General features: G+C 37.9%; 1 protein-coding gene across 9 annotated transcripts in view; it reads left to right on the top strand.

The window, feature by feature from the left end:
• Positions 1-16,644, top strand: part of ST18 (ST18 C2H2C-type zinc finger transcription factor) — a 169,282-nt gene that overhangs the window by 117,203 nt on the left and 35,435 nt on the right. For all 9 annotated transcript variants that reach the window (XM_051612693.1, XM_051612699.1, XM_051612700.1 and 6 more), the window contains 6 exons: positions 357-547; positions 4,706-5,503; positions 8,291-8,425; positions 9,865-9,955; positions 12,560-12,664; positions 13,982-14,187. In XM_051612693.1, the coding sequence (XP_051468653.1) occupies positions 357-547; positions 4,706-5,503; positions 8,291-8,425; positions 9,865-9,955; positions 12,560-12,664; positions 13,982-14,187 (1,526 nt within the window). The remainder of the gene's footprint in view (positions 1-356; positions 548-4,705; positions 5,504-8,290; positions 8,426-9,864; positions 9,956-12,559; positions 12,665-13,981; positions 14,188-16,644) is intronic.

Raw genomic sequence — 16,644 nt, 5'->3', positions numbered from 1 at the left:
TGTTCATCCTTTCCTGGGTGTATTTATTTTGCTGCAGAGCAAGGCTTAGAACAGCATATGCTTCTGTAGGATTAAGGATGCTGGTGTGTTTTTTTGTTTTCTCTTCCTCCTCATTCCTCTTCCCTTAAACAGGTTTTGGCAACAGTGAAAGGGAATGGGACTTGCCTGTGCCCTGAACTTTGAGTACCAGAGCTAAAATTAAATATCCACAAAACACAACTTACTGAAACTGCAAGTGAATTAATATTTTAACAATCCTCACTTTCCTACTTAGAATTAAACTGGAGGATGCTGCTATTTTTTAAACAATTTACCCTCCCACTTTTTTCTCTATGATTGCAAATTGACTGTTGCAGTGCCTACAAATGCTCCATGGCTAAGAAGAGGAAAGCTGAAGAACAGATACCAGGTGTTCCCGTCAACAAAAGAAAGTCCCTCTTAATGAAACCCCGCCACTATAGCCCCAGCTTGGAATGCAAAGAGGAAAATGAAGACAGGACAGATTTACAGGAAGAGATCAGTGTCCTCGAAAGCAGCTCAACTCCAGGTAGTTGTGCAGTGTGTCTATACTTGAACCTGAATTCCACAGAAATTAAGCAGCATTTTCAAAAAGGATGCAGAATGTGTTTTACTTCTATCAGAGTTATAATGGTGCATTTCTGTCTAGGTTCAACCATCATACTTCCAATTATTGTGTACAATAACTCCTCCTGAGGTCTAGTAAATGCTTTGTAGGTCACACAGAGAGACCGCAGCAGGTCAGGTACAGAGCAGCATCTGCTTCTCCATTGGCTCTGTCAAAGAACAGGGTTAAGCTCACCACTGCAAAAAACACATTTATGAAGAGCAGATTTTCAATGGAATATATAGAGCTCTTAGGAAGAAAAAAAAATGCTTAGCAAAACATTGTTGACTTTAAAATTTAGCAAAGCAATTTCATGCATGTGACTGCTACGTGTGTTCTGTTTAACACGATTATTAGACTCAGCACTTTTACACTTGTTATTCCAACTCTGCTAAGCCAAACATGTCCAACAATTTATAGAAACTTCTATCGTGTGCTTGCTGGAAAATATGGAAGAGGATGGGGAGACAGAAAGATACAGCTACAATATGTCTGTATTGCTCTTTCTTTCTTTTTTTTTTTAATAGTTATTCAAGATGTAAAAAAATTAATAGAATCAAACTAAATTACATGTTACATATTTGTTTAAGAAGCAAAAATTGTTGATCAGGCAAGTGAGAAGATATCAGTGAACTACATTCTGCATTTGTTTTAAAGGGAGGAGTCATTACTCATCTTAACCAAATGTCAAGATAAAACAATGTGATATGGCACTGGGAAATTAATAATCATAGGTAACATGAATACAAAATGAGCTTATATTCCACTCAGTTGCTAGTTGCTATGGGAGTTTAAAGGTAATTTATTTTCCACTCAGGTTCTACTTATCAAGTATTTTGGAAGGACAGGGTGCTAGATAATCACATCTAGTCTCCCTTTCCTCAAAAAGTTGAATGAGATGAGCTTTTGAGGTCCCTTCCAACCTGAGATGTTGAACTGAGATTATTAATTTATATCTTTATCCATGCCAAATGAATGTTATTAAACACATAGAAGAAGAAGACTGTCTTTCAGATAAAAGAATCAAATCTGAAATCAGTGGAAGTCTTTATGTCATTTCTATATGGCAAAGATTTCAGCCAGTTATCACTTGTAAGTCTTCTAGGAGTCTGTTCCAGGGGTCTGTATCCCATCAGTGTGAAACCCTGGAAAGGAGCTTCCTCTTCAAATGGAACGTTAATTAACATGATGGTATCAAATGTCTCTGTCTTTTGGGAGACATGACTAAGCTAAATTCATCCAGAAAAAAAAGCTCTATGGTTCTCCATGCCTGACCAGCCTGCATGGAGTATTTTTCTCTCCTAACACCAGGAGGCAAGTTGTCTGAGTAAGACTTCCTGTATAGTTTGATTGTTTGGGGTTTTTTTTTGGGGGATACACATTTTTAGCTAGTTTTTCTTGTATTAATTCAGCCTGGTTCGAGGTTATCCAGAGCTACCCTCAGTAATGTATTTTTCTTTTCCCATTATGTGTCCTTCACACAGTTTGAGGAACTCACTGAAGATAAAGTACTTAATGGGTGCAAAGGCAGAACTTGTGCCACATACAGATGAATCGAAGTTATTTAACTGGTTCTTTTTTTAAAAAAGGGCAAGTGTTGGACCAGATCCATTGAGAAATGAAGGGAAACCCTATTTGCACCCAACCCTTCAGTCACAAGAAAATTCACTTGCTTTAAAATGTGTGTTTGATAACAGTGAGATTCCTCCCAATCTTCTTGTGTCAGGTATAATGCAGCCTGTCCTGTTGCATCAATTTTGACAGCTACAAAACAAATTTCATCTAAAGCATACAGTGGTTCTGGATATGTATGTTTAGTTGTAATATTTTAGTGTAATACTGATCATTTTATTATGAGCACATGATTCTTTTCTGTTGATCAGATAATGCTTCAGTTCATGAACTGATGCAACTGTAAACGAAGCTGAGTTTTGGTTATTTTTAAAGTAAATTTACAACCTTAGAAGTGAAAAGCAAAGCTGGGACAGCTGAACTATAAGACTGGTTCAACAACAAATTTTTAAACTGTGTATTTTAAAATTGCTGATTATTTAAAAACAAAAATCTGTTTTCATGCATTTATATTATTTTTCATCTTTGACACAGAAAAGTAACTGAAAAGACCTATTACTTTTATCAAGTTTTACTTTAGTTTGAAGGGTTGGAGATTTCTTTTAAAACTACAGCTTCTTACTTTTTTAAATGACCCACTGATCGGATTTTGTTATTTTCTAAATTGAGGAGCAAAAAATAAAAATCCATTTGAATGAAGATGGTTATAGAGCCAAATCCCCTTTTTTACTTGCTGAGACATGAAAAGACAGCAGACTTCTTTATTCAGAATACTGTAATATGTGGCACTAGACCAGCTGCTGAAAAGTTACACTAAGGTTTACAGACTTTCTTTTTAAACACAACTTTATGGACACAGTGCACAAGGCCACCTCACCCTGCATGCATCCAATTTCCTGAAAAAGAATAAGAATTAATCAATATTTTCTTTTAACATATAACAAACAGTTGAACCAAACAATTATGTAAACTGGAAATGACCCAAAATGCTAACAGTTTGGCAGCAGTAAAGTGAAATGCATTGTGGTGCACATGTGCATTTTTGTCCCCCTTTTCCCCTCCACAATAATCTGCACTTAATAGGAATATTTTAAACTATGTAGCTAAGCAACAGAGGTAATTGTTGCTTTCTAGAGCTTTTGTTAGGCACTCTAACACAGCCCAAATATGCATAATTAGGTATAATGTCTATAAATCATTATTGTACACATGTGGGTAGTTAAGTGGATTGAGAGAATAGTTCAATGAATTGGACATATTCACTGAAAATGCTTTTTATTTGTTTTCTGTAGTTCATAATACTTTAAAATTATCATAACCCTTTACACTTTCTCTTAATAGCTCGCTGTGTTATTGAGAGAAACTTCATTTGCATTTTAGACTATGCTTAATTTATTATTTAAACCTGGAGTTCTTCTGATTCAGGAGAGGACAGACACATCTTACGAAGTAGTCTGTGCTTGTTTATTCATCCTCCTTTCTAGGAAGTAAAATGTTAAATTTTTCAGTTTATGTTGAATAGATCCCAACAAAAGAATGTACCCTATAATCAGCATTATTGAAGGGGCTAGTGTTGTGACTAAATTCTTCCCTTCATCCAAAAATGCTTTTAGTTACTATGGCAATATTTACTTGATCCTGGCAAACCAGTGTTGATTTTAGAGAGATAATTACCAGAAAGGAAGATGATGGAGATGTTTTTTTAAGTGTCCTTGTCAGAGGAAATGTTTATAAAAAATTAAATGAGATACAAAAGGCATATTGTCTTCCCCACCAACAACCTCTCCTACATGCACCTTCTATTACCTGCTGGCTGCTGCTTTTCTTCTGAAGAAAGATGTTTATAAAGACAGGATGCACTTCAGTGGTGTCTTTAACAAGTCCTTTATGAGTCTGTACATAACAACCATTTCTGTTTGCCTGTGCATGACCTGATCTATCACTTAATGTGGCAGTTGCAGTGGTGACCAGGAGCTTGTCCCTTGTGAAGGTTTTTTCCACCAAGGTCTTTCATGGGATCTGGGTGACTGAGAAAGAATTTAGAGTCTATTTTGAGAAAATATTTGGGAATCTTAGATTAACAAAAAGTGAAAAATAGATCAGAGGAATTAAAAAATGTGTGTCTGCTTGTATGTATATAGACACATATATTATATAAATTGTGTATATATATGTAGTACCAATATATGGCATGTTATATTTAAATGAATGAATATGAATGTCTGTGTATTTTAAGATAGTATGTGTACACCATTAGTGAAAAATGGCAACATATTTATTTGTTATATAGCTTTGAAACTGTAATATAACATAAATATAATCATACAAGGGCTTTCCCTGGTGCTACAAGCAGTCATTTCAACCACAGCCTTGGTGTGAATTCAATAATTTTGGAGTACCTTTGAGTAAAGTGTGGCAATTGGTAAGTAAATATCTTCATATCACTTCTACAAGATAAAAAAAAGCAATTATTCTTTCATATTTTTCTCTTGCTTTTTTCTCACACAGAGGAGAGTACTCCAAAATCATCTGAGAAAGCCCCTCATTCAGGTGGCCAAGAAAATTATAGTCAAAGAAATGAGAACTACTCCAGCTACCATGATGCTGTAGCCAAATCTTTGATGAACGTGGGCAAATTAGCAAAAGATGCACCCAGTCAAACAGTGGCAGAAAATCTAAATGATAGCGGAATTCAGTCTTTAAAAGCAGAAAGTGATGACACTGATGAATGTTGCATGATTAACTCAGTTGAAGGAAAGGAAAAGACTGTTATTTCTGACCCAAAATACTGTTCATCTGAGGAAAATGAAAGTAGCTCTGAAATTATGGACAATGAGTGGGACAGCTCCTCAAATTTCTCAGAAGAAACCAGTGTAAAGCCCCATGCAACTCAGAAATATATTGTAGAGTGTAATCAACCTAGCATCCTGGAAGTCCCAGAAATTAAGAAGGAAGAGGTAGAATTTGGCCCTTGTGAAACATTTTGTGACTCGGAAACAGAGCTAAGAGCACCCCAGGAGTCTCACTCAGATCCTTTCGAGAAGAGAATTCAGAATCCTTTCCCTGAAAGTGAAGAAGACGACAACGAGTGCCTGTCAGAAACCACTGAAGCATCGGTTGAGCTGGAAAAAACAAAAGGGAACTTAAGTTTGCTAGAACAAGCAATCGCTCTGCAGGCAGAGCAAGGGCATGTGTTTCACAGCACCTACAAGGAACTGGATCGGTTTCTTCTGGAGCATCTAGCAGGGGAAAGGAGACAAACCAAAGTTACTGACATTGGTGGGAGACAAATATTTAGCAACAAACGTAAGAGAATATTTTTGGCTTTTCTTACTGGCTTAAGTATTCATCTTGTGACTGGTAGAGGATTCTGAGCTGGGTTTTATAGCAACAGTAAAGAATCTGGAATTTAGCTGGTAATTTTGTTAATTATGTACCTTCACACTAGTGCCTTACATCTACCCAGGTTAAACGCGAGGTACTTGGCTTCCTGCCAAACCGCTATGTGAAATGATCAGTAATTGGTACTAAAAGGGCTGTGTAGCTGGCACTGACACTCCTTCTCCTCCTTGTCCTCCTCCTCCACCTCCTCCTCCATAGGGCGCTAATATATACCTCCTAAATTTCAGCAGCCAAAAGAGAAGGTATTAAAACGGTGCTTAAGGAAAGGTTAGGGTGAAAAATTGGCCTCTTCCAAACACACCACCTAATTCCTAAGCCATGTGTTTTCTGAGTTCGCTCTATTTCACGTATCAACATTACATTTTGCTATGGCCAGCACTTCTGAGCCAGGAGAGCACAAGCCGTGCTCTTCTGCCTCATTCACCATTTGCAGAACTACCAGTAAGTTCCAAAATCTTTATTGTTTCTGATGGTTTGTTGCATTCTGCAAAGCTGTAGGAACATTGCTTCATTTTGAGTACTTAATCAGGCTTCCAGAAGTGCAGTTTTAAAAGATTTGGTTTTGATTTGTAAACTGGGCTGTCTGGTATGAAACTTCTCAATTGAGGATAATTATAGAACATCAAGAGATGTCGTATTATAAGCACACTCCCTGCTGTACTAAGTAACAATACATTCATCTGCCCTTTGACCTTTCCTTTTGGGCTTCCAAATATCCTGAGGTCATCCCAACATTGCTGCAATTTATGCTTTTGACAAACAATTTACTTTGGTATTTCTGGTCTTACTTTAGAGTCATCCCTGTGGACACTGCACATATTATAGTAGTCATCTAAAGCATTTAGTGTGTAAGATAAGTGAAAAGGTTTCTTAGGAGTTGCATATATAAAATATTTCCTGCAATATTTAGAAAGAATATGCATGCATCTCATGTTTCTGTCTCAAAAAGTCTTTTCATTAGCATGTCTTAAGCTGTGAGTGCACAGTATTAGCCTGCTTCCTTGCTAAACAACATGAATCTTTATTTGATCAGATGACTATGGTATATGCAGGAATTTTACAGACACCTTTTTTTGTCCTGAGGCTAGCTGTGGTCACCACGTTCCCATTGGTGTCAATGTGACTTTCTCACAGCACACATAGGAAGGAGCAGTGATGTTAAGCATAGCAGAATATGGCCCTTCCTAATTTGCATCATATTATTATTAGCTGTATTTCTCAGGTGAGTTCAGAGTTAACATTTACAGAGAAACAAACTAGACTTTGTTCAGGCTGTAGAGACACCATATGATTTTAGTCAATGTAATTTCAGGCACACAGTTTTTTCACTTTACATAATTAACTTATTTCTAAAAGATCCACCATCAAATCTATCATCTCTTAATTTTCTGTCTTGGATGCTACATCAGAAAAACATGGATTAAAGATATATTTTGACATCTTTTTTAATGATAAACTTTCCAATTAGTGGGAGAAAAAATATATCATACTTCAGGGTCCCTCTTTATTTTCTGTCCACTATTGCAGTACTGTCCATTTGCAGTGATTCTAAAAAGCATGTGGTCTCCTGTTGATGCTTAGTCTATTTTCTTTCCTCCCTATTTTTTTTTCTTTGTTTTGTTTTGTGTTTTTTTTTTTTAACCTAAAATCTTGCCAGGAAGTTTAACCCTCAGCTGTCTCTGGCGATCTTGTCCCTAAGCATGTCCTACCTCACAGGCCAACAAATTGAGCCTGAAGGAGGCTGCTCCCTGTGCTGGCTGCAGCTGTTTTCTCCCCCAGCACTGAATGCTATTGGCAGCCAATCACAGATGGAGCTAAAACCATCCTCAGCAATTTATGCAGCCACTTCCTCCAGATTTCTCACAAGAGAATTTCTGGACCAGAATTCATTCCTTTCTTGCCCAGACTTTTGATCCTGCATTGGAAATTAAATAAAGGGTTTCTGACCACTGCTTCTTGCACAATTCTAGGTGCTTGATACAAAAAAAAAAAAATGGGATTGTGCTGCAGCCATTACAGAGTGGTAACTGTGGGGCTGGGCTGAGACCTTGTCTTTGAAAGGGTATCGGCTGCTCCATGTTTTCACTCTCATTGTGGGCTGCTGCACAAAGCGGCATTGCCATGTGTACCAGAGGGAGCTGCTTGTCTTGCCTCTCAAATGTAAAGTGGCATGTATTCAGTTTCCTAACAAAGAACCTACAGCCTAGAGATCTGCGATATTTAAGGAATGGCTTCGGGTTGAAATGCTTTTTGTTTGTTTGTTTGCTTGTTTTTTTTCACACCTAACCTTTTTTTCCCCAGCTTCCTGGAGTCTGACATTAACACAGTAAAAGATTGTTTCTGCTTTTCTATTTATTCCTTTATAGATCTTGCTGTTGGCTGATGCTGCCAGTTTTCGGGCTTATTGGATTGTGGCTTCTGTCCTGTTTGAGGCTCTGAATGGAATAAATGACACTGCAATCCTAACGCTATATAGTTCACCACATAAATGGCATACTGGGAGGGGGGAGCCATTGTTCAAAGGACAAAACATGAAAACCTAGAGATGCTTAAATAACATACATCTCTGTTAAAACTTTGTAGAAATTACATCTGAAGTACAAAATAGAGAGTATCACTCTGCTAGGATCAGTCAGCTGAGTACAGATGGGGGTTAAAACCAAACAAAATCCTTATCTGATTTCTCTGCAGATTCACCCAGGCCTGAAAAGAGAGAAACCAAATGTCCCATCCCAGGATGTGATGGCACAGGGCACGTGACTGGGCTGTACCCTCACCACCGCAGTCTCTCAGGCTGTCCACATAAAGTTAGAGTGCCACTAGAAAGTGAGTATCATCACCCTGCAGTCCAGAATAAAAACTGGATCTGGCCTGGCATTGTGGGTAGTGTGTGTTCATGCTGGAGAAGAAACCCACTTTTTCTGGGTGAGATTGCAGAACAAGGCTGAGAGAGGAGCCATCACACCTTCCTTGCCTTCCAGCTCATAGTCACAGGCCTGCTTTCCACACTGGGGACACTCAAGTACTCCTTAGCAGTAGCAATACAAACAGTGGAAGGCTTCTCAGGTGGCCTGGAAAGAATAAGTTCTGTATACTGTAGTCATATGAATCTTCACAAGATCTTGTTTGTCCTTTCCTTTGCTAAGACATGCAGCACAGAAATCACCTGCTTGTTTTGGAGCTGCAGCCTGATGTGCCATATTGCACACTGAGGCTTGGTTTTCATAGCCAGTAACTAAGAAGCCTGGGCATGCTTATTCAGAGATGTTTCCAGTGTCCCCCTCACCACTGAGCTCAAAAAGGTTACTTCCATCAGTACATCTCAGTGCTGGTCCACAGCACGTCCCTCTCATATGACTATATAATGTTAACTCTTTTATGTCCAGTCTAGCCTGAATTTCTCTGCTTATTTCTTCTAACTGTGCTGATCTGGGGGGTGTGTGTGTGTAATCCTGCAATGTGATACAATGATATGCTGCATAATAAGCCAAAATCTAAAGTGAAAGTGTTTGTTTAAACAACCAACTTAGTGAGATTGATTTTTATGGTGGCATGCATAACAACAAATTTAAAGGATACTTGCACTTTACCAACTTCCTATTCTTAACTGTAGCTCTCCCTTTTTTAAAAAAATCTGTTACTAAACTGCATTTATAGAAACATCTGTTGAGCTAAGCAGGCTGCTGCATTTGGAAGGCCTTAGCAATATTAACTTTCTAAAAGTTTAAAATTAACAAGTCCATGTCAATTTTTCCTATCTTGCGGTAATCTTAATTAGGTTCCAAACAGAACAAAACCAGGTGTCTTTTTTGAAGCACTGTGCACCCAAAGGGGTAGTGAGTACAAAGACATATTATGTTTTACACAAACATAAATCTGAATCCTAGCAAAAATGATCCACATCAAAGGCCATAAGAAGTCCACATATTTTTTCTAGTCAACTGTGTTAGCAGAGGGTGAACCAGAGTGCAAAGGGCTTCATGGTGTACTGTCCTTGCTAACTTCTGCGTTTGTTCTTTTCAAGTCTACAAAAACAGTGATGTGCATGTGGGAAGCCACACTACAGCAATGTAGGAATAGACTCATATATGTTGGAGGCACCAGCCTTGCTGTGTTGTAGGTCCTTTGCTTCTCCTTTTCTTTTGTGGTCAAAATATGACAATACTGAGAATCTGAGGCTGCAGAAAAATTGTTCAAAAATTTGATATATGCATTTTAATTGATGTATGCTATTATGACTTTTTCTTCTTCTTTTTCCTGTTCAGTTCTTGCCATGCATGAAAATGTTTTAAAGTGCCCCACCCCAGGATGCACTGGAAGAGGACATGTCAACAGCAATCGCAACACACACAGAAGGTAGATCAGAAAAATTCTTGTCCACTATAAATCTAAGATGTACTCGTGATTACGGTGATGGACACATCTTGGAATTACATGGTATCTACTACTCTTCGGAATGCCTATGAAGTGCAAGCATAGCCTGTATTATTTATAATAAAATATTTATGTTTAATTTCATTATATAAAAAATGTCTGTAGCACTGAGGATGGGAATTTCCACTAACATTTTTCACAGATGAGCTTTTAAACTACAATTTCATTAGACTTCTCAGTGCAACACCATAATGTAGGTGGGGTGGGAATGAATAAATGCATTACTGCTGCTACAACTGGAAAAGCTGATGGAAACCAAAGGTTTTGCACCATATACATGATAGTCTTTGGCAGGAACTTTTCATCAAGGCACATTCTCTTTTAGCAAAACAGGACATTTAAGTTACTTCAGAATCCCTGTAAAAACTAACTCCACTTACTACCCTCAGGAATGTAATCTTCCTGCTTGGAACACTCTAATCTTACTGCCAGGAGGGAGAAAGTAAAATTGAGAAAAGCCTCCAAGACAGGCAGCTGGGGAGTCACAGCTGGGCTACAGGTGAGGTAGAAAGCTGACACACTCTATGTCCAGCAAGTTACTGCTGTCAGCATGGCTTTTGTCCCTGCTACTTTCTACTGGAAGCCAGCAAGCCAAAGTATTCCATTGTAGTGCTTCTGGAAAAATATAATGTCAAACAGATGGACCACTCGGTGGGTAAGAAACTGGCTGGATGGCTGCACCCAGAGAATTGTGGTCAATGCCTCACTGTCCAAATGGAGGCAGGTGATGAGTGGTGTCCCTCAGGGGTCAGTACCGGGACCAGTGCTGTATAACATCTTTGATGGAGACATGGACAGTGGGATTGAGTGTATCCTCAGCAAGTTTGCTGACAATACCAAGTTGTGTGGTATGGATGACACCCAAGAAGGAAAGGACACCATCCAAAGGGACCCTGACAGGCTGGAGAGGTGGGCCAATGCCAACCTCATGAAGTTTAACAAGGCCGAGTGCAGGGTCCTGCACCTGGGTTGGCAAAACCCCAGGCATAAATACAGGCTGGGGGAAGAATGGCTGGAGAGCAGTCCTGAGGAGAAGGACTTGGGGATGGTAGTAGATGAGAAGCTCAACATGAGCTGCCAGTGTGCGCTGGAGTCCAGAGAGCCAACCCATCCTGAGCTGCATCAAAAGAAGTGTGGCCAGCAGGGCCAGGTAGGTGATTCTGCCCCTCTACTCTGCTCTGGTGAGACCCCATCTGGAACACTGTGTACAGTTCTGGTGCCCTCAGCACAAGAGAGATATAGACCTGTTGGAGAGGGTCCAGAGAAGGGCCACCAAGATGCTTAAAGACCTGGAGCACCTCCGCTATGAAGACAGACTGAGAGAGTTGGGGCTGTTCAGCCTAGAGAAGAGAAGGCTCCAGGGCGACCTTATAGCAGCCTTCCAGTACTTGAAAAAGGCCTACAGGAAAGCTGGGGAGGGGCTTTAATAGGACATGTCCTAGTGATAGGAAAAGGGGTACAGGTTTTAAACTGAGAGAGGGGAGATTTAGGTTAGACATTAGGAAGAAATTCTTCACTATAAGGGTGGTGAGGAACTAGAATGGGTTTCCCAGGGAGATGGTTGATGCCTCATCCCTGGAGGTTTTTAAGGCCAGGTTGGATGAGGTTTTGTGCAACCTTCTCTAGTGGCAGGGTTCCCTGCTCATGGCAGGGGAGTTGGAACTTGGTGATCTTTAAGGTCCATTCCAACCTTAATAATTCTATGATTCTATGATTCTGTGAACTTACAGTCAAACTTGGGACAGAAAAATTTCAAATACAACTTTGTTTTTTGAACTGAATTTTTGTGGCATTTTTATTTTTTTTTACTGATGACTGATTGGTTGCTGTATGAACACACCAAAATCAAGGATTGTTACACTATGTTACTGTGTTTAATACAAAAAAATAATCTTTTCCAGGGAGATTACCAGCTCATCTACACAAATATATAAGGAACCAGTAAATACTTTTTCATTGTATTTCCTGTTTCAAATCCCCAGTCATCCTTGTGGCATATCAGCTGTATCATAAGCAGCCCATGAATAGGATAAGAAAACATGTTCTAATCTAATAATGCAGATAGAAAGAAAAAAAAGAAAAAAAAAAGTACAACCTTAAATGACAAAATATATTATTTGGTAACAGTCACTCATATATCCCTGTTTTTTTCCTCAAATTCAGTTTGCTTTTAATCAGCAGGAGGTTTTTATGCATGGTTAAGCTGATAAAGTAAATGCTATTTCTTAAAAAATTCACTAGTGACTTGCCAGCCACAGAACATCAAAGCTGAACTGTGGAAAAGTCCTACATGATTCTTTTTCTAGATATATCATCCTAAATAAACAGATTTCACAGTTTTGCATTAAGAGTTGAAAAACAGATAAATCTGGGCCATAATAAGAGCAGATCCCATAGATGCACAGGGCACCAGAAAAGTTCAAAGTCAGTGGATTCCTTAGCATACCATTCCTTTACTTAAGATTTCATTTTAGTGTTTTTTTTCTTCTCCTTCTTCTTTCTTTTCTTCACCTTGCTTTTAAACAGCCTTTCTGGTTGTCCAATTGCTGCAGCTGAAAAGTTGGCAATGTCCCAGGAAAAGAACCAGCTCGAGTCTCCAAAAGCTGGACAGTGCCATGATCAGACTCACAGGTAGGAGTCCTTGTGAACTAGTCTCTCCAAAGTATTTCTGCATGAACTGTTGATCGCTGTTGTTCCACTCATTTCAGCTTTAGCTACAGAGGTAACTCAGTATTTCAGGGTCCTTTACAAAGATAAATTATTTCACTGTACCTCGAAATTAACAGAGTTCTGCTGGTTCTTATGTGTGTGACTGACATGAAAGACAACAGACTTATCTTTTGAGAAACAAATATATTCTACTAGATCTAACTTTAACACAAATGGCCTAATCAATGGCTCTCAAATGTCTTCTGTAAACCAAATAACTTGTCTTGCTGAAATGGTTTACACAGTTTTCAAGAACTCTTCCTGTGTTACTGTGTTAGCAACACAGTCCTCATTTATTTCATGATTCTTTTCAGAAGTGTCTTCCAGTCATGCCATGTAGCATGTCATACTGGCATTGCATTTATCTGAAAGGGTTGAGAACTCTGCTAATTCTGCTTCCCCACCATTGAATAATTATTTTAAGTTTATTGGTTTAATTAGTTAATTTATTTTTTATACAATGGCATCAAAATGGGGAAACATTTTATTGCAATTGTATTTTGTTTGAGAGTTATATGGACCCTACAGACATGCATAATTTGCCCATTATTGGCACCACGACCATTACAACCTATTATATCCAGGTCTATTTGGGGACACTTTAATTTGTGGATTATTGACATGATCAGCTGTAATGGTTCCTTCAGAGCCATTACAGAATATTATGTCCATGTGTCTGCCAACTGCACGTGCCTTAACTCTACATATGAAAAGTCCTTAGGAAATTACTGAAGACAAGTTGTTACTGAACAGTAACTAAATAGAATAACATACCACAAATCATTTTTTTCTCCCAAATAACAGAAGCAATTATTTTGGATCATATTATATTATACCATACTCATTCACAATAAAGTGTGAACAGTAGTGATCCATAAATCTACAATTTCTTTGACCAGCAAAAATCCAGACAATTTTCCAAAATTAAAGAAATGTCATGCTACAGTGGTAATCTAGAAGTAAATCATAATTTTTTTTGTAAATATCTAACACCGTTACTAGACAATACTAGATTTTTTCATGTCTGCCACTGAACTTGTATGAAGTCAAAGTACTCTGACTACTAGGTCAGCCACCATATTTGGATTGTTTATTTCTTGTATACTCCTATCAAAAAGATCTATTTGTGGCAACAGCACACTATTTGTTACTGAGATGCAACTGTACCCTATTATTCAAGAAAAGTTAATTTCAAGATATTCTTCTCTTTCTCATTCATTTTTTCCCTCCTCCCTGCAGGACAAATTTAACAAAGCAACCTGAAGTAGCTCAGTACAATTACAGAATTTCACAACCAGTAACCTCCCCCAGAGCCACCCTGATGAAAGAACAGGAGAAGTTTGGGAAAGTACCATTTGATTATGCCAGTTTTGATGCACAAGTCTTTGGCAAACGCACAACAGCACCTGTGGCACAAGGACGAAAAACACCCCAGTTCCTTGAATGTAAGCTTAAAATTCCATTATCTCTTGGAAAATGGGCAAAATGTCAATGGCTCTTTTTTTTTTTCTTTTTAGTTTTGTTCTGCTTCCAGATTTCTAGAATTCAAAAAAATCTCCCTTTGAAGCATCTTTAACCACTTGTGTCCAGAATGCTAAATTCATTCACTAGTTTGCTAAATATAGAATGCTGGAATGCTAAATAAGGTTTACTTTTTGACGTTTCTTTTAAAAGCAACTATGAAGGGAAAAGAAGAGCAAAAAGGAATGGTTTATGTCTTATCTGTTACCTTCCTCCTTGGCTAAATTGTGATATCCTTGCATGAGAGGATGCTGCACTGAGAAATCCCATAGAATGTGTCTGCACAAGATGTTATGAATTGCAGTACAGAGAAATACAAGTTAGGTTTTAAAAGGCATTTCAGATACATTGTAGATGTATCCATAGAAGTATTATTCCCCCTAGATGACCATGTACCTCTACTGCATTACTTCCAGACCTAGACTGGATTTGTTTTGATCTCTCATACTTCTGTACTACATTGTATTTGTAGTGCAAGCAAATCCAATGCATCAAATTGTTACTGAGATTCCCCACTTGCATCACTTACAGATTTGCTGAGGTATTATTTGGTACAAATGAGATATCACAGTCTGAACACTGATTATTTATTACAGATTATCTTCTTTATATGCATGGGAAACTTTAGCAAGATTCTGCCATTATTTTGACCATTATAAAATACTCTCTAGTTCAAAGAAACAAACAATTCAGTTGCCATGCAGCAAATGGAAAAAAGGTTTCAGTGCACCATATTTGGGTTCAGAAGAAAATAGATTCAAAACAATGTGACAAAAGGCTCTTTGATTGGCTTTTCTTTTGTTCATGACAAAAAATTTAGTAAAGGAAAATAAAAAAGGAAAGCAAATTGCACTGCACTTATCCCAACTAAGTTGAACATTCAATATACAGTGAATAGAAAAGCAGAAAAAACTTCATATTTATCCCACATAAAATATAATCTAATAATAGAATATACTTCTAATACTAATACTATATAAGGTTATGTATGTTTTATATATTTATAAAATGTATATATTTATTTCTGTGTGTGTGTTTGTGACTGAGTACATTTTCACATTTATATATTTATTTGTTGGTATCACTGTATTTGTGTGTGTATATATACATATATATAAATACCCCATTTGAAATTGCAAATGTAAAGTAGATGTTTATCTGGCCTAGAAAATAGGCTTGTTCAAAGGAAAGCAAATATATGCGTTGCCAGCTTCTTGTGTGGCAGATTTTCCAATTTTGTTTGTAAAATTGAATATTCTCTATTAGTTGTCTCTTTGCACAGTTGCACGTCTTTTTCATAGGTTCATTTTGAGGAAAAGATGATTGAAATATTTTTATACAAATGCAAATCCATACATATGCAATTTATGTATAATGTACATCAGGGCTGAAGTTTACAGCCTGTTGTTCTTACAAAGATTGCGGTGTGCAGCTATTATTCTAACGGAAAGGTGAAAGTAAAAGATCAGGTGAACACTTTAACTATGCAGATACAGAAAAGTTTGCAATAAGAAGCTGATGATGTCATGATTGGTTTAGTGTCCTATGTAAATCTGTAGCTAGCCAAAAGCCCATTGTTAGCTGTCTGTGGATTTCGCGCTTACAAAACTGATTTGTTAACAAAACACACCCCCTTCATAGTCTGCCTTTTTTTTTTTGCTCTTTAAGTATAATTTGAAGTTAGCTGTAGTAACAGCTAAAAGTGTAGATTCTCTTGGTTGTGCTACAGTTTCACAGCAGAGTAGATAAATCCTTTTTCATTTGCACTGGAGAAGGAGAACTGAATTATGAGGCCTTAATGTACTGCTCTAGTGAGATGCCTCCAGTACTTAGAAAAACTGAATCCGGCATTCAGCTACAGTTAGCGCACACAAACAAGTGTTTTTCTTAAAGCATCCCATGTTTTAGAAAAGCTGAGTTCTTCAATGTCTTGTGTGGGTCTTAACATTAAAAGGCACTCAGCCAAAGCTCTACTTCCAAAGTGATCTACAGCCTTGGGACTCAGATCTTTGTGGAGCAAGCAGATGGCCATACACAGAAATGTTCTTGGTGTAGTGTGAGAAAGTGGATTTTGGTTAGTTTGTCTTTGTAGGATACTGTGAGAGATACAGTCAAAGTGATTTTTGCTTCCTAAGAGCTGAAATCACAGTCCTGTGTTTTCCCTGCAACAGTTAATGAGAACTCAAGCTCCAAAATCCAGATCAGAGAGCAAATTTCTTTCCACCTGGTTTAGTGTAAGTGCTGCTGAGGGAGCAGAAAACAAAAAACCACACACCAGTTTTACCTGTGAAAGGGCTTTTCTTTTCACCTGTTATTTTTTCATTCTCAACTGACCTCTTTGTGCCTATTAAGTCTGTGTATTACTGCAAATGACGGCTGAC

The sequence above is a fragment of the Apus apus genome, chromosome 2 (genome assembly GCF_020740795.1).
Source record: "Apus apus isolate bApuApu2 chromosome 2, bApuApu2.pri.cur, whole genome shotgun sequence".
Lineage (NCBI taxonomy): Eukaryota > Metazoa > Chordata > Aves > Apodiformes > Apodidae > Apus > Apus apus.
The sequence above is the reverse complement of the archived record's forward strand: the minus strand, read 5'-3'. Positions and strand labels throughout refer to the sequence as shown.